The sequence below is a fragment of the Oryx dammah genome, unplaced genomic scaffold, assembly GCF_014754425.2.
Source record: "Oryx dammah isolate SB20612 unplaced genomic scaffold, SCBI_Odam_1.1 HiC_scaffold_24, whole genome shotgun sequence".
Lineage (NCBI taxonomy): Eukaryota > Metazoa > Chordata > Mammalia > Artiodactyla > Bovidae > Oryx > Oryx dammah.
This window is the reverse complement of record NW_024070208.1, coordinates 52177377-52196550: the sequence shown is the minus strand read 5'-3', so window position 1 is coordinate 52196550 and position 19174 is coordinate 52177377. Positions and strand designations below refer to the sequence as shown.

General features: G+C 36.6%; 1 protein-coding gene across 2 annotated transcripts in view; it reads left to right on the top strand.

Moving 5' to 3' along the window:
* Window positions 1–19174, top strand: part of MYCBP2 (MYC binding protein 2) — a 267214-nt gene that overhangs the window by 122102 nt on the left and 125938 nt on the right. For both annotated transcript variants that reach the window (XM_040266905.1, XM_040266904.1), the window contains 9 exons: window positions 1340–1544; window positions 2184–2337; window positions 6488–6660; window positions 7602–7727; window positions 7816–7943; window positions 10871–10962; window positions 15275–15409; window positions 16735–16818; window positions 17973–18069. In XM_040266905.1, coding sequence (XP_040122839.1) covers window positions 1340–1544; window positions 2184–2337; window positions 6488–6660; window positions 7602–7727; window positions 7816–7943; window positions 10871–10962; window positions 15275–15409; window positions 16735–16818; window positions 17973–18069 — 1194 coding nt within the window. The remainder of the gene's footprint in view (window positions 1–1339; window positions 1545–2183; window positions 2338–6487; window positions 6661–7601; window positions 7728–7815; window positions 7944–10870; window positions 10963–15274; window positions 15410–16734; window positions 16819–17972; window positions 18070–19174) is intronic.

Here is a 19174-nt window from a genome sequence, read left to right as displayed (position 1 = left end):
GGCTTATGTATAACCATGTTTTGAATCCCATGGGGTTGTCCAGGCACCTGTCATATTTTTAGACTGCTTTCCTTCGAATTAGTTGGTTGACAGTAGAGGAATAAATATTTATGTCAGTAGTCAATGAAAAATATAATTTCTTTTCCTCCAGAAGTATAATAAATATCTCAATATGATGGACACATTTCTTATGCTGCTGTTTTGTCAAAAAATAAGGATAGACTTTGAAAGAAGCTGAGCGTAAACATTGAAATTTCTTGGCTTCTTCTCTGATCATGTGCTGCTTCTCTGATCATGAGCCTCTGTTCATTCCGCCCAGAGATTGAAGCTCTATTGCTTTTGCAGTTTGCCGCTCTGTTTTCTTGGTGTGGTGTTGAAGGAATGGTAGGACTCATTGGAAACCTCATAGTTGGGAGAGAATTCAGCCACAGCATTTGCAGTGCTTTAGGCTCCCTGGGTCTTTGGCGGGGGTTTGCTGTGGTTTCTCATTCCCGTTACTTGTAGTGAACCCTGACTGCTATGGTGCAGCACTGTCTGCCGTCCAGGGGCCATTGGAAAGGGTAATGCTAACAGAGAGAGTGTGTCAGAGGGAGAGTCTGAGCTGGGGGGTAGATGAATATTTACCAGTCCAGCATTCACTTTGATTTACAGCTACCAGCTTACTAGTGAGAAACTTCCTGTTACTTTTTAAACTCTTCCCTAACCTATGGACAGCCATACTTTTAAAGTGAGTTAACAGTTACTTAAGACAGCATAATAATTCTTCTCTTTATCTTGAAACATGAATGAAGTAACTTACTAACACATGATCATGTGTGAAAAGATGTAATTTCCTAATTGTATTCACAGTTGCAGTATTCATTATTTTTGATCTTTTACCCAAATGTTTTTAGACTGTCTTGAGTTCAATACTGACATTTTGTTGGACTGTCAATGTAAAATATCAAAGTGGTTTTTAAAATGAACGATTTGTATTACTACTTTTTAAATACATTGTATATTTATTATACTTTTCATTTAGATGTTAAAGACAGTACAGTATTTCAGGGAGATGCCTTACATGGAAAAATATTTCAACTTCATTATTATTTTTTAATATATTCTTTGTGGTTTATTAATATTAAGGGGAGAATGCCTAAGAATAATAGAAATTACCTCTTTATCCAAGTTTGGTCCAAATTTCATGTAAATTTCCTTTATTTAAAGAAAGAAACAGCCAACAACTGATAAAGAATAATGTCTCATAGAGCTATTTTTGTCTACTCTTTCCTTAACTTTATAGAAAATTATAAATTATTTATTTAGTCATGTTGTTAATGTGGTTTATTTAATCTTTTAGAAAGGACAACTGGGCAGACCAATTTTGGATGTGCCATATTGGAATGCAAAACCAGCTCCCATGCCTAACATTGGATCAAAATATGGAAGAAAAGCTACCTGGATAGGCGCAAGTGGGGACCAGACTTTCCTACGAATTGATGAAGCACTTATTAATTCTCATGTGCTTGCTACATCAGAAATTTTTGCCAGTAAACACATTATAGGTAATACCCCCACCCCCAAAACAAATCTCCCTCTGAAAGATCCTTGAAAGAAATGGTTCATCTTTTCCTATTATGACATGTTGTCCTGTAGCTTTTTGTTTTCTTTCTGTTTGAAGAAGTTTAAAAGAAGCTTTTAAGTGTCTGTGTTTATATGTGTGTATGCACAGAAAGACTGGAATTATTAGGAGACTAGTTTATAAACTAGAGAGTGTTGGAAATAGGAACCTAATTGTATGGTATAAAACCTGTGTTAGAAAGAGGAAGTTTTCTGTATTGGTTCTTGATAAATAAATGATAGAATTTCGCTATGGAAATTTCGCTACATAAATCAGACTTTAAAGTTTCATTGAGACCAAGGTGTCAATTTATACTTGTGTCTATGATATCATGAATAATTATATAATGGAATGGTGTAGTATGGAAATTAAGAGCATGTGTTGTGGATTTAGACAGCCTGAGGTTTTAGTCCACATTCTGCTATTTAAAGGTTTTTAGTTACCTAACCCCGAAGTCTTAGTTCAGTTTCTTCATCTATTAAATGGAGATAGTAATAATACTTACGTTATAGGAAATGCTTATAAGTTGGGGGAATGTAAAAAGGTAGTGCATCTTTAAAATGCATAATTTTTTTTCCCCAAGGCTTGGTACCTGCTTCTATATCAGAGCCTCCTCCATTTAAGTGTCTTCTGATAAATAAAGTGGATGGGAGCTGTAAAACTTTTAATGACTCTGAACAAGAGGACCTGCAGGGATTTGGTGTGTGTCTTGATCCTGTGTATGATGTCATTTGGAGGTGAGCTTCTCCATTTTTAAGACAGAGTAATAAATATGTTTTGATCAAATTGTACTTTGGAATATGAAAGCCATGTACAGGCAGACTTTTCATCGATGAGAACTCTCTTGTTCAACTGATAGTTACACTATTGCAGTGCCTCTCCAGGACCTCTCCAGTATAGTGCAGCAGTTAAAAACATGCATTCTGAGCCAGACTGCCTAGGTTTATCCCACTTGCACACTTTGCTTTCTTTGTCACTGTGGAGAGGTTACTTTGACTCTGCGTGTCTTACTTTTCTCATTTATAAAACAGGGATAATAATGGGACCTCATAGGCTATCATGAGAATTGAAGAACTTAGGGCAGAGGCACGTAGTAAGATGCTATGGAAGGCTTTGTCACTGTCGTTATCGTAAGCAGTTTCATGTTCAAGAGTTCTCTTGTTCATTGTTTTGAGTCTGTCAGCAGCCTTATCTGTATTATACAGAATTCACTCTATTTCTTGGTTCTGTAGATATCTAATTATTACCAACTATGTAGATGAAATTATGCCAAAGACAGTACAACAGTACAGAATAAATAAAACCAATGAACCTTGCCCTTAGGAATGTATATAACAAAATTCCCATGTTGGTAGAGAAATATACCAGTTTATCAAACTCTGGGAATTTTAAAAATGTACAGATGGATACAGGTACACAAGCAATCCAAGAAATTATATTGCATTCGTTTAAAATTTACTATAGTGCTTTATATACATGAGTCAAGGAAGGAGTTATCCCAGATTTGTAGCTTTGATGACTAATAAGGGAGTCATGCCTTTACCAGAGTGGCACATCACAGGACTTAATTTTTCTTCTTCCTTGAGTTGTTTATTCGGCCAGCCTTAGTTGGCAGGAGAAAACTTTCTCTGTCTTCTTTCTTCTGCCCATTCCTACTTTCCTTTCTACCAGCCGGCTGGGTCTTAAAAGGCCATATTTTCTATCAGTTGTGAGTCATGATTCTAAGTGAAGGAGTTACCGTGCTTCCAGGTTGCTGACAAGCTTACTGTCTCATTTGGGCATTTTGTGAGGCAACTTGGAGGCCAGAATTGAATTGAGTAGTGCTTTTTGATTCCCCAGCAGCAATATACAGGATGGATCAGATAACAAGAGGCTGGGGGGTGAGTAGTCTTAAAGTGATTCTTGTGATGACGTGAGGCCCTGGGAACCAGAATTAGAGTGATCACAGTGAAATAAATGGCAGGGATAGAGAAGCAAATGATGAAAAGGTGGATTTTGTGTTCATTTATTTACTGATTAGAAGTCAGTACAAGAGACTTAGCTACCAAAGAGCGAGCTCTGGTTTGGACCTACATTTAAAGTGATGTTTTATTTTCCATGATCCTTGTAATATGTTTTAGTTTTAAACCAATTAAATTTGCATTAATAGAATAAAATGAAAGCTGCCAGTATGGAATTTGTTTCTGGATACATTTGCATACATAGAAATGCACTCTTTAACTTAGAAGTAATGGTAGGAGTAGATTCTAACGATATAACTAGAGTCGTTTTCCTGGAGCCTTAAGAGAACTGTGACATGTGGTATGCGGTTAGGTGAACCTTGCCTTTTCCACATATGGTAGTAGCAGGGGGACAGGTGATCTCAGATGCCTGGCCAGGTCTCTGATCACTTACCCCTTATTCCAAAACAGAGATTAAAACATGAAGGGCAGTCTCCTCCTATGTTTCAGTGAAACAGCTGGAAGTTGGAGAGTTCCTTTCATTATGCTGACTTCTGGCAGCTTTGTGTCCGTTGTGTTTCTCAGTAGGGTACCTGCATTTTACTCCATCACAGACACTGCAGATTCAGTATTAGCTTACTTGGACTTTCCTTCCTGTCCAAGCCTGCATCCTTTTGTATTCTTAACAATAACTTCTCCTGAATAATTAGAAACTTCATGCCTGTAAAGAGCAGACGAATGTTAGTAGCAGTTTTATTTTTCATTTTAAAATTTACAGAACTGACACATGAATCTGTGTTACTAGTTTTTTAAAAGACAAAGCAAATATACAAACAGTAAGAATGATGTGGTCCATCTCCATGTCTTTTTTTTCTCCCCCATACCAAATCCCACTAACTTCCTCCGTGGGTCACAAAGTGTGGTTTCTATTGTGTGATACCTTTCAAAATGCATGTCTTTTGGTTTTTTTATATATAAATAAGAACTGCAAGTAGCAGATTGATAGATTAAATTAAAAAGCAATAACCCAATAATATTAATGCTACCAATTATAGCAGCAGTTAATATTTTCATAGAATTTATTCTCTGCAAAGTATTATTTCTAAGTATGTGTTTAAAAATAATTCTTAATTGTGATAAAAATCATAAAATGTACTATCTTAATCATTTTTAAGTGTACAGTTCAGTAGTGTTAAATATAGTCACATTGTTGAACAGTAGATCTCTGGAACATTTTCACTTTGTGAAACTGAAATGTATGCAAAGAACACCTATTTCTCCCTCCCTCCCACTCCTGACAACCACCTTTCTGCTCTGTTTCTGTGCTTTTGCCTTCTTCGGATATGTAAGTGAAATTGTACACTGATTCATTTTGTGACAAGTTTATTTAGCCTGTGACTGGATGGAGTTCTTTCTTTTTTTTCTTTAAAGCCAGATGGTAGTTCTTTGTATGTTTCTACCACATTTACTTTATCCCTTCACCCATCAAAGGATGTTTGGGTTGCTCCAACCTTTTGGCTATTGTGGATAATGCTGGTCTGAACATGAGCATACAGATATCTTGTCAGGGTCCTGCTTTCAGTTCTTTTGGCTGTGTACCCAAAGTGGGACTGCTGGATTTAAATGCTTATATATTTAGTAAGTTTGGATCATCAAGTGCCTTTGATTGAGAAGATAATCCTTTCTAAACTGATCTGAATTGTCAACTGTATCTAACATGAATAAGATTTTCTAGAGGATCAGTGTTTCCTGTGTAGACATTTCAGCTGTGAAAAATGAGGATTTGTTCTTCCTTCCCATGTACTTTTGTACCTGTGCTTTAGAAACTGTGTAAAAGATTATCCATAGCAGCATTTTTTTATAGTAGAAGACTGAATGATTTTCATATTTTGCTATTAGTAATAAAATGGACAAATAGTTGTGATATAGTCACATGAGCTAATACCCTTACAACAGTGAAATGGAGTGACTTTGCAGCCACATCGCCCTGTGTAAATACAAATTGTAAGAATATTCTTTTGTTTGAAGGAAGCAAGCCAGAAAAGAATACACAAAGTATGTATTGTGTTCATAGACAATTTACAACACAAAACTTAAATTATATGCTATTTTGATACAAACATGAAAAGCTGAAAAGAAAAGCAAAGATAACAAACTTTTGAAATTCAAGATACTTGTTCCTTTTGAAAGGGGAAGGAAAGGAATTGAGTAGGGAGGATGGCAACAGGATACTTAATAGATAAATGATAATACTCCTTTTACTAGTGTACATCATGTCATTATTCTAAATGCTTTATTTTGAAAATATTTTGTTACTGTTCTTTTGCATTAACTCAGTAGTTGATTAAACAGCTTTTCCAAAAAAAGTTTAACAAATAAAATAAGTGGAGACTGCGTTTTGAGAATTTTGTTAGAAGAGATGAAAGGAATGAAATAGTGGCAGGATGTCATTGTGGGTTCTTCATAGTATTTATGATGCGTTACTGTTGATTAGTAAGATTCAGCAGCTCCATTCCGAAGAACAGAGTTCCATGTTCCTTGCCCACTTTTGGTTTTGGATTATCTCTTGTTGGGTTGCAGGAGTTTCCTCTCCATTATGGCTATTGTTGTTTCGTCTCGTGTTTGTTTTGTGTATTTTCTTTTGACTTAACACTTTTTTTTACGGAGTTTTGCTGTACAAAAGTTTTATATTTCTAAGTACACATTAGACTTTAAAATATACTCTTGCTCTATTTTCATGCAATACTGTGATACATATTGCTGTTTTGTTCAAATTTTTTATGATAACAAATCATTTTATATTTTTAGCTCAGATATGGAAAGTAATGAGCTACATTTTGTCCTGTTTAAGCTGGCTGTATTATTCTCTTCGTGTCATCAATTTTGCTTAAAATGTTTTTAAAAAATGAAACTGTATGTTGAGGTGCTGTAATCTTTTCCTTGAAAGGTTTCGGCCAAGCACTAGAGAACTGTGGTGCTACAATGCAGTGGTTGCTGATGCCCGACTTCCTTCTGCAGCAGACATGCAGTCCCGATGTAGTATTCTGAGTCCTGAGCTGGCCTTACCGACGGGCTCAAGGGCTCTCACCACCCGCTCTCATGCGGCTTTGCACATCCTAGGTAGGGTTGGTGTTTGATGATCAACTAATTTTCGTTAATGTGTCCTGAAGGTTTTTTTTTAAAGAATATTTAAATTTGTGTATCATTCTGTCATGTTTGTTAAATAATAATGTGCTAGGTGCAAAATAAGTTAAATCTTCTAACTTTAAAAGGTTTCTCCTACAGAAAAAAGTACATTAGACTTACACCAACACCATGAAAGATTTATATATTCCCAAATATAAAGCAGCCCTGAATATAATTTTCCTAACAGGTAACTCTTTTAAAATAATGTTTTTTGCTTATTTTGAATACATAAACTTTAGTGAAGCAGGTTAAATATTCAAATATATAATTACAGTATTTAATTTTTATGCACTTTTAAAATAAATTCTATAAAAATATATAATTTTATAATTACCACTCTGTTTCTTCTTACATAACAGTTTTCCACAGCACATTAAATTTACTTCTAATTAATTAATTTGAGATACAGCATTTTTATAACATCTGGGAACCATTGTAAGCATGCCAAACTAGCACTGATTAAGTTTATCTCAGGCTACTGTGTCTTCCTCAAATAGTTCCTTAAGAATCAATCTAAAGTCTTAATCATTGGTAAGCAGAAAAAAAAAAGAATCAATCTGAAGTGATTCATAGAGTTTGGTAAATGACGGACCTTGTAAGGGCTCTGATATTAAATAAGCTCTTGCAACTTTTCAGAGAGTTTTATGTGAAACATTGTCATACAGCATATATTTAAATACGATAGTTAACACAAGCAAAGGATAATTTGTATTGGTTTTAAGTATCTTCCATGAAATATTGAAGCTTGGTATAAATTTGTTGAGCACATTTAGAGTTTACTGTTTTAATTTATCACCTCCAGCATCTCAGATATTACGAATACTAGGGGAAGTGTTCATTCAAGCAGTTGAAAATTTTCGTTTGTTTGATTTTAGGTTGTCTTGATACCTTGGCAACTATGCAGGATTTAAAAATGGGTGTTGCGAGCACAGAGGAGGAAACTCAAGCAGTGATGAAGGTTTATTCCAAAGAAGATTATAGTGTAGTAAACAGGTTTGAAAGTATGTACATTTATGTTGAGGAAATACTGTCTTATAAATGAATTATATGGACATTTTAAAATGTCAATTACCATTTGCGTCTTTTTAGGTCATGGAGGGGGCTGGGGCTACTCTGCTCACTCGGTGGAAGCTATACGTTTTAGTGCCGACACTGATATTTTACTTGGTGGTCTTGGTCTGTTTGGAGGTAGAGGAGAATATACTGCTAAAATTAAGGTAAGCAGTCCATTCACACTGTTGTTCTCTGTGTTTGAAGATAATCATTTTAACTTGATTTATTAATTTATAGAATGCCTCCTCTAATAAAGGACCTGAGGAAACATTGCTACGATCAAATAGAGTAATAGTAAATCATTAACTCATGAAAAATTCAGAAGTCAAATTAAAAAGGAGTAAAATAAATAGAAAATGATTTTTCAGTCATTTTAGGTTGAAAAAGGCATTAGCAGTCAATCTCAGTTTTCTGTATACCTTTCTCTCTGCGTACTTTCTTGTAGCCATTTTAGTGACGAGATACAGGGGCATTTTGATGTGGCTTTAAAATTTTTTAGCATTTATATATCCCCAGATGCTATGTAAACATACATCATCACCGCAGACATAGGGGGACCAGGGATGAAGTGAGTCAGGGGATGGGTTGCCTCTGGTAGAGAGTCAAAAGCGACCGGGAGTCGTGAGTGCCCTGCGCTGTGCATGTCAGAAGGGGCCCCTGTTACACCGAGTAAAGGGTCTGCTCAGTCTTCAGAATTTCACTGATAGCTTGAATGTTCTGTTGTCATGTTATCTGGTTTTCTCTTAAAGTGAAAGAGAAAACTGTCGTTTATGCCGTAACTTCAGTAGCAGGCTTCATACAAAATTTCTCAGTTAAATGCTACTATTGTCTCAGTCTTTATCTTCCTTACCCCAGTCAACACAATTTAATCTGATTGAGCTTTTCTTTGATACAATTTCTTCACATGGCTCCCAGAACACCAGGCTTCGTTTTCCTCCAGTCACTTTGGCTGCTCTTCTTAGTCTCCTGCTGGTTACTCATCATCTTCCTGATCTGTAAATGCTGGAGTGCCAGAACTCAAAGTCTTGGACATCTTTTTAAAGTCTGCTCACCCCACAGTGATCCAGCCTGATGGCTTTAAGTGTTTTTCTTTTTATCACTCTTACACTTAATAGACCTCCAAAGTCATTTACACAGCTGCCTACTCTGCCTCTCAATGTGAATAGCTAACAGGCATTTGGGGTGTAACATACTCAAAACCAGGCTTCTGACATCTTCTCTAAACCTCCTGTTGTCCTTCCCCATCCTATTTAATGGGCTCACAATAGAGTTAACTTTATTATTCCAGTTGCTCAGGCCGAAAATCTTGAAGTCCTTCTTGACTGCCCTCTTTCTTTCACATCCCACATTCACTTTAGCAGCAGATATTGTTGGCTGCACTTCAAAAATAAATCCAGGATCTAACTACTTGTGAAGACTGTCCCTAGTACTAGGTTGGTCCAAACCCCACCCACTTGGATCAGTACAGAGTAGCCTTTACTCCATCCTTGCTCCCTTCATTGTCTTCTCTGCAAAGCAGAGTGATTCTCTTGGAATGTACACCACAGTATGGCACTCCTCTGTTGAGATTCCTGCAGTGCTGCTTATATTAGAATGAAAACCACAGGCCTTACAAGGGCCTGAAAAACACCATCAGAAGTAACTTCCATCACCCCTCTGCCCTTATGTTATACTAGTTAATTCACCACAATCTAGCTACACTGGCTTCCTGTGTTCCTCAAACATGCTGGGCACAGTCAAACTTCAGGACTTTCACACCTGTTACTCCCTCTGACTACAGCTCTTCATTCCCATACCTGCATGGCTCACTTTTTCTTTACCTTAAGATCTCAACTCCTTGGTGAGCCTATTTAAAACTGTACATTCCAATAGCCCCCATTTTTTTTGTTGTTTGCCTTGTGTACCCCTGTATGCCTGATTCTTACCACCCTGCCTGGCACACAGAATGTGTTCAAAATTATTTGCTGAAGATAACAGTGGAGCCATAAGGGCAAGTTATTAAGGACCTTTATATCATGCTATTTACAGTGAAAAGGAGGGAAACCATTGAAGACTTTTAGACTAAAGAAGTATTCTAATCAGATATGCATTTTACAAAGACAACTATGGGTTATTAAAGAAAAGCAAAAACCTTTAACTGTGGAATATGGGTTAGAACAAGGAGAGAAAGGAGAGAATTAATTAGTTCATACTGCATTCTTTCAGCTAGTAATACTGGAAACACATTGACAATGGCATTGACAGGGGCATTGACAGGGTTTGATACCAGCAGTAGAATAGATAAAGGACTGGTGGAGAGATATGGAACAAAAGGATTAGCCCAGGTTTTTTTTTTTTTTTTTTTTCTTAATGGCTGTTTCAGCTCTTAGTTGTGGCTCCCGGCATCTTCACTGTGGCATGTAGGATCTTTCATTGTGGTATGAGGGCTTCTTTTTAGTTCTGGAGCCCATGGCAGGTGGGATCTTAGTTTCCTGACCAGGGATTGAAGCCACATCTCCTACACTGGCAGGCACTGGCGGGTGGGTTCTTTGCCACTGAGTAACCTGAGTGCTTTACCTTCTGTTATTGCCAACTCATCAGCTAGTATTTTTCTAGCCTTTTTTTGGGGTGGTGCTGTGGTATATAAGTGTTCTACAAGTATCGTTTCTTTTAATTCTCGCACTTACAATGAAGTAGGCACTGCTAGTGTGTCTGTCTCCCTTCTATGGATGAAGAAACCGGATCCAAGGATCTCATAGCTAGTTACATGTTAAGGCAAAATTCTACGTTGTTGGAACCTCACTTAGAAATTAGAGTTCTCTCACCTCCTTCAGATGTTTATGTCTGGTAAAGAACATTTTTGGAGCATTTGATATAAGTAGGTGAATATATAAAGCAAGAAAAACTGAGGTTAATATAGACCACAAGACATTGTATAAGTTTCTTAATTTAGATATATAGATTGGTTTATTTCACTAAGATTTTTTTTTAAGCAGGTACTCTTTTACATTTAATAATGTCCAGTGTATATTAGAGACACAAAATTATAAGCACATTATTCAGCAGATTTACGTGATTGAGTGATCACAATATGCTTTTCTCCTTTCCCCAGCTGTTTGAGTTAGGTCCTGATGGAGGAGATCATGAAACTGATGGAGACCTTCTTGCAGAGACAGATGTCTTGGCTTATGACTGTGCTGCTAGGTAAAGATTTCTTCAGTATTCATTGTAATCATTGCATACTTGATGTGGCAAGTTTATTATAAATGAATAACATGATGTAAAAAGGAAGTTTTAAGTAATCTGTGATCAGATGCTTAAGAAACTAAATTATGTACTAGGTGATAAGTGTTGCTTTTAACAATAGTACATTAAAACTATAGTGTCCTTCATATTTGTACTTCACAAGATAAATTGACTTTTCCTACACTGAAGGTGGAAATACACATGTATTTTGCACACATATTTTCATGCATCACTTAGAGAATATCTGATATGCTACTCTAGTGATGCAGTACAGTCATTTACTACCAGTAGCATCACTTGTGCTATGTCCAGTAGTCACAGTGGGCCGCGCTTTAGATCACCTGCATACTCTGACGCCTTGACACCGTGCCTGTAGTGTTTGCTTGGTTATAGCACCATTGGAGAGGTGGCCAGCTTTACTGGAACCTCAGCAGTAGCCAGAATCAGGATGCTTGCTTTTTAAGTTTTCGTTAAATAAAAGAGAGGCAGATTTTATCAGTCTTCCTGTGTAATCCTAAGAATTGTCTCAGCCTGTGCTATGATAAACCAGGGAAGACGATAATGTGAAAAAGAAATGAATTGAACTTAATGGTAATAGTAACATATGGTCCTTCACCAGTCACTATATTAAGAAAATCTCCTGTGGCATTCATAAGCTTTTTGCTAATGAAAATGTATCTTTTCTGAAACTGGTGATAAGGCATTGAGTTTGCTTTCGATAGATAATACTTTGTGAGCAAAATAGTAAACCTAAAGAAAATTCCAACTGTTTCTTCACTTTAGGCATTAACCAATATCAGGAGATATTTTTCTAGTAACTTTTATGTTATCCATGAATGAAAATTAGGGAAATTTCAGGAAAATTAATTATTAAGTAATTTTTAGTAAAGCCTTAAGATACCATTGTCATTATATTTTGAACCGATGATTATGAGTCAAAAATGCAGTATATGGTTTTATATAGACAGAATCATCTAGGTTTTCTTCATTTGCCTATTAATGAAGCCCAGATTCCTATGGCTAGCATTAAGGAACTTCCATTCTCTTTAACAGCCTCTTTTAACTTTCTCCCTGTTACTCTTCTTTGTCTGTCTTAATGCTCTAATCCTACTAGACACTTTGCCAGTTTCATATCCTGTTTCGTACTTTCAGACCTCTGCAGAACTGTTCATGACAGTCTTCCCCTTCCTCAGTATCCTCTGTTCTCTCTATCCCTAGCTGCAATCAGTGCACATTCCTTCCACTCTGTTAATAGGACTTTTCAACTTGGGTATATATCAGATTCTTTTATTTGTTTATTTATTTATTTGCTTTCCTCCTAATTTAGTGAACTTTTTGTGTAGTTACTATGTGACAGGCTCAGTTCCAAACTCTTTGTCTCAACTCAGTTTTCAGAGCAGTCCTATGACCTGAATATTACTGTTATCCCTATTTTCAAATAAGGAAACATGAGTCATTGAGTCACACAGAAGCTGTAGTAATTTGCACAAGATCACCCAGCCAGCAAGTTACAAAGCCAAGCCTTGAACTCAGGCCATCTGATTTCAGAGCCCACAGAACACTTTAGTTGAATAAATCTACTTTAAAATTCAGTCTTCTTGAAAAAACTATCCATTTTTTTGGTAACAGTTAAAGGTTGTCAAAAAGGCAAAATGGTTGTCTGAGGAGGCCTTACAAATAGCTGAGAAAAGAAGAGAAGCAAAAGGCACAGGGAAAAAGGAAAGATATACCTATTTGAATGCAAAGTTCGAAAGAATAGCAAGAAATGATAAGAAAACCTTCCTCAGTGATCAGTGCAAAGAAATAGAGGAAAATGATAGATTGGGAACGACTAGAGATCCCTTCAAGAAAATTAGAGATACCAAGGGAACATTTCATGCAAAGACAGGCACAATAAAGGACAGAGACAGACCTAACTAAGCAGAAGATATTAAGAAGAGGTGGGAAGAATACACAGAAAAATTATACAATAAAGATCTTCATGAGTCAGATAACCACGGTGGTGTGATCACCCACCTAGAGCCAGACATCCTGGAATGCGAAGTCAAGTGGGCCTAAGGAAGCATCACTACGAACAAAGCTAGTGGATGTGATGGAATTCCAGTTAAGCTTTTCAAATCCTAAAAGATGATGTTGTGAAAGTGCTGCACTCAATATGCCAGAAAATTTGGGAAATGTGGCAATGGCCACAGGACAGGAAAAGGTCAGTTTTCATTCCAATCCCAAAGAAAGGCAATGCCAAAGAATGTTCAAACCAGCACACAATTGCACTCATCTCACACTCTAGCAAAGTAATGCTCAGCATTCTCTAAGCCAGGCTTCAAAAGTACCTGAACTGAGAACTTCCAGATGATTAAGCTGGTTTTAGAAAAGGCAGAGGAACCAGAGATCAAATTGCCCCTTTCGTTGGATCATAGAAAAAGCAAGAGAATTTCAGAAAAACATCTACTTCTACTTTATTGACTATGCCAAAGCCTTTGACTGTGTGGATCACAACAAACTATGGAAAATTCAAGAGTTGGAAAACGAGAAATCTGAGTAATCTGTATGCAGGTCAAGAAGCAACAGTTAGAAATGGACATGAAACAACAGACTGGTTCCAGAGTAGGAAAGGAGTACGTCAAGGCTGTGTGTTGTCACCCTGCTTATTTAACTTATATGCAGAGTGCATCATGCGAAATGCTGGGCTGGGTGAAGCACAAGCCAGAATCAAGATTGCCAGGAGAAATAACAATAACCTCAGATACACAGATGAAACCACCCTTATGGCAGAAAGTGAAGAAGAACTAAAGAGCCTCTTGATGAGAGCAAAAGAGAAGAGTGAAAAAGTTGGCTTAAAACTCAACATTCAGAAAACGAAGATCATGGCACCTGGTCCCATCATTTCATGACAAATAGATGGAGAAACAATGGCTGACTTTATTTTTCTGGGCTCCAGAATCACTGCAGATGGTTGCAGCCATGAAATTAAAAGACGCTTGCTCCTTGGAAGAAAAGCTCTGACCAACCTAGACAGCATATTAAAAAGCAGAGACATTACTTTGCTGACAAAGGTCCATCTAGTCAAAGCTATGGTTTTTCCAGCAGGCATGTATAAATGTGAAAGTTGGACTATAAAGAAAGCTGAGTGCCAAAGAATTGATGCTTTTGAACTGCGGTGTTGAAGAAGACTCTTGAGAGTCCCTTGGACTGCAAGGAGATCCAACCAGTCCATCCTAAAGGTAATCAGTCCTGAATATTCATTGGAAGGACTGATGCTAAAGTTGAAAACTCTAATACTTAGGCCACCTGATGTGAAGAAGTGACTCATTTGAAAAGACCCTGATGCTGGGGAAAATTGAAGACAGGAGGAGAAGGGGACGACAGAGAATGAGATGGTTGGATGGCATCACTGACTCAATGGAGATGAGTTTGAGCAATCTCCAGAAGTTGGTGATGGACAAGGGAGGCCTGGTGTGCTACAGTCCATGGGGTCACAAAGAGTTGGACACGACTGAGTGACTGAAATGTAGAAGTCATCTTATTTTAGTATGAAAGTTTTATATTTTTTAAGCAAGTTTTAGAATTCACAATGAAGGGGACGAAAATGTCTTGACCATAACACAAGAACTGTGTGTTATAATACTGTCATTTGTGTATTTCAGTTGGAGGATAATCGCTTTATAATGTTGCTGTTTTCTGTCATACAACAATGTGAATCGGCCATAATTATATATATATATCCCCTCCCTCTTGAGTCTCCCTCTTCCCTGCCACTGCTCCCTTCTGAGTTGTCACAGACCACCAGGCTGGGCTCCCTGTGTTGTATAGCAGCTTCCCACTAGCTATCTATTTTGCAGTTGAGAGTACGTGCGTGCGTGCGTGCGTGCGTGCGTGCGTGTGTGTGTGTGTGTATATGCTACTTCCTTTATTTGTCGTACCCTGTCTTTCCCCCACTGTTGCCACAAGTCTGTTCTCTACATCTGCATCTCCATTCCTTCCCTGCAAATAGGTTCATCAGTACTGTGTTTCTTGATCCCATATATATTTGTTTTTTCTCTTTCCGACTTCACTCTATATAGCAGTCTCTAAGTTCATCCACCTAACTCCAACTGACTCAAATTTGTTCCACTGCCCAGACTTTAAAATAGAGGGTTTTAAATGTCGTTTGGCAAGAATCTTATAATACCATGTATTTCATGTTTTGCTTATAAAAAGGATTTTAAAAAGTAAATGTATGTACCAAAGAAGTGCAGAGGCCTTTTCTTTGACGGTCTGATTTTCCTCTTAGGGAAAAATATGCAATGATGTTTGATGAACCAGTCCTCCTGCAGGCAGGCTGGTGGTATGTTGCCTGGGCGCGAGTGTCAGGACCCAGCAGTGACTGTGGATCTCACGGACAAGCCTCTATTACCACGGATGATGGGTAAGCAGAATGTTTCAGCATTACTTAAGCAGCTCTCATTTTTGTTAGCTGAATGTTGATTTGAAAGTTCAGAGGGCTTTTTGTAGGATAAAAAAATCTTTGTAGGTCTAGAACATAATATGACCTGCTAAAAATTAAATTCGTGTAATCTCATGCTAAATAAAGTAAGACAAAACGAGAAGATATTCTGCTATTCTTTGCTCTTGTCACTTGGCATTTGTATGTGTTTCTGGATGTTACAATGTTTAAAACCTTATTATACCAAAATTAGAAGTTACACAGAGGAAAATGACAAGAATAGTTAGGCGTCTGGAAACTAGAAAAAAGAAGTAATATACTTGCTATAAAATTTGATCGTGCTTATGAAAATACAAGTTGCAAAGCTTTTAGGATATGAGATGATATAGTTTTAATAAGGTGTAAGGGGAAGTTTACTGTTTAAGTTTCAAATATAGAGCTCTTCCCAGTTTATAAAATGCTTTCATACATAATATCTCATTTGATGCTCTCAATAACTTTGTAAAGGGGTTATTAGCCCTGTTTTTACAGTCGGGAATAAAGAGACAAAAGGTGAAACAATTTTGCATCAAATCGTACAGATGCTTTGTGGCAGAGCCAGATCTCGACCTGGGGTCTCTTGACTCCAAGTCTAGCCTACTCTGTACTCTGATTCATGTGAAGGAGCTATCATTTATAAGAGAAGTTCAGCTTATTCTTTATCATTCTTGAGCATAAGCTGTTTGAACTGGATATATTTCATATAGTTTCATTCAACTCAGAGCTGACCAAAAAAAGAGCAGACTAATGTATGAGGTGAATTCTGTGTTCCTGAATGTACAAAGTAGAATGTTGTAGAGAAATTAAGTCTGTTGTCATAACGTATCCTTTTCGGATTGTATGGTAAAACTCAAGAGACTCCTTTTTGATCCTGTACTACATTATTCCATATACAGTTGATTCAGCCTTGAAATATCATAGCATTTTAAGCTAAAGTTTATATCGTATCTAGTTTAATAGATTTTAAACTGTTTGTTGAAGTATCGCTATTTTGGTAAAAACGTACCATTCTGGTTGATGTTGAGCTTTAACAGGAGGGATAGAGCAGTAGCTCCCAATCAGGTTCTGTTCTTTCATTTAACCCATTAAGCTATTTGGAGCTAGAACTGAAATCACAACAGTGTCTTTCTACTTTTACTTTCTCCCCTGAAGAATGAATTTCTCTTCAGTTACATAAAGTTTGAAAACATGATTGTTACATTTTTCAGTTTCTTTCATGAATCTTGAATCATGTTTTTGGTTGCATTGTTGTTTTTTTCTCTTCATAGGGTTGTTTTCCAGTTTAAAAGTTCAAAGAAATCAAATAATGGCACAGATGTTAATGCTGGTCAGATACCTCAATTATTATACAGGTATTTAGCATATTTATAGTTAATTAACATGGTTTATTCTTTTAATATAATGCAGTAGGATTACTATAAAATTTGTGACATAATAAGGGAGAAATTACTTGAAGCATTCAGCGCTTTATAATATACCATTAGAAATAGAACAGAAACATCTAAGTTTTGTATATCTTTAAACATTTTTTTACCTGAAGGTTAATTTTAGTAAAATGTCACTAGTGATTCACATTATCTATATTATGCCTATAATATTTTAATGACTTATTTTTTAAATCTATTGATTTTCTCACCAATTTCGGAATGTTTTAAACTAATGAAATTCATCTTAGAGAAATGAAATCTGAGTATTAGGGACTTTTCTATCTAAGCCTAGTTGATTTATTCTACAGTTTTATGTTTCTTGTTCATCTTGTGCTAGAATGAATTGGAAAATCCCTTACTGCTGAAAAGTTTCTGCCTTTAATTAAAATATCAAATGATAACTTGCTCATATGACATACTATTATATTTTAATATCATTTAAGAATTTTAATTACTTTCTGGAAATTGAGACATATACGGGAGCATTGCCTATGTGTGTATATCCATCTATTTCTAGGAGATTACTGTAATTTAAATAGATATAAACCATTACTAAACAATTACGTTTTTATTTTAAGTAGTAAATATCAAAGGAAATAGCTTTGGAACAGTGATTCTCTCTTCCATATCTTTTCTAGTAATCTCTTTAAGAACCTAGATGCTATAACCTCACTTTTTACAAGAGGAGATTTTTCTTTGCTATTTTGCAATCTGTTATAGTCAGTATTTGCCATGGGTAGCATTTTGAACATTACTAGTTGTTTGGTCTACTCCTGGGTACGGTTACTAGCATTTAGTAGTAACATTACTAGAAAACATGTTATGTTTGCTGTCTAGTAGAAGAGAGTTTCTACTACCCAGCTTTTTATAAAGGCGACATTTAGAAGATGAACTGCTTTGTTTATGTGCTAAAAATTTTGCTTAGCATGAAAAATGTTTATAAAAAGACCCATATTGGGATTTTTGCCTAACAGAATACTTAAATGTTTAATTTACTTTGCTATTGCAAAAAAGTATATTTGAGAAGAAAATGTCATTGAACTTTCCAACATAAGTTTATGTGTGTCTGCTACCTTCAGACTTCCAACTAGTGACGGCAGTGCTTCAAAGGGCAAACAGCAAACCAGTGAACCTGTACATATTTTAAAGAGATCTTTTGCAAGAACTGTCTCAGTGGTAAGCCATTTTAAAAAATTTCAGCTTTTCTGTCCAGTGTTCAGTTTCGTTTTGATGGTTAGCAAAGTTTATCTCAGCATAGTTTTGTAACTGAGATTTGTTTGTACTAGTTTTGACATCCCAGGCCGAAGAATATGCACTTAAAATAATGTGAAAATAGAGGTGTTCTCCGTATGTGTGTGTATGTTATATACACACTACATCTTTATTCCTTCATCTGTCAGCGGACATTTAGGCTGCTTCCATGTCTTGTTTGTTGTAAATAGTGCTGCTATGAACATTGGGATGCAGGTATCTTTTCAAATTGATGGTTTTCTCTGGATATATGCAAAGGAGTGAGATTGATGATGAAAAGTTGCATCAAATATACAACAGACGAGCTTCCCTAGTGGCTCAGATGGTAAAGAATCCTCCTGCAGTGCAGGAGACCCAGGTTTGATCCCAGGGTCAGGAAGATCCCCTGGAGAAAGGAATGGCTACCCACTCCGGTATTCTTGCCTGGAGAATTCCAAGGATAGAGGAACCTAGCCGGCTACAGTTTATGGGGTCACACAGAATTGAACATGACTGAGCAACTAACATACTACAGACATTCTATGTTGATACACTAGCTCTGTCTGAATTTTTTAATGTTTGCATAGTATTCCATAGAATGGTGTACTCTTTCTTTTATTTTGATTGTGCCACACAGCTAGGGGGATCTTAGTTCCCAAATAAGGATAGAACCTGGGCCTTCGGCAGTGAGAAATCAGAGTCCTAACCACTGGACGGCCAAGGAATTCCCAGCAGATTGATGTACTCTAATTTATCCAGTTCTGTTCCTATCAAAGGATTGTTTGTATCTCATTTTTTACTTTTACATAGTTGTCTCTTGGTACTTGAAGGGGGAATTGGTTCTAGGAGCCCCCCCCGCCACATATACCAAAATTCCTGGATACTCAAGTTCCTTATATAAAATGGCATAGCATTTGTGTGTAACCTACACAAATCCTCCTGTATACTTTAAGTCAGCTCTAGCTTACTTGTAGTACCTAATGCAATGTAACTGTTATATAAATAATCCCTGGCATGCCACACATTCAAGGTTTGTTTTTGGAACTTTCTG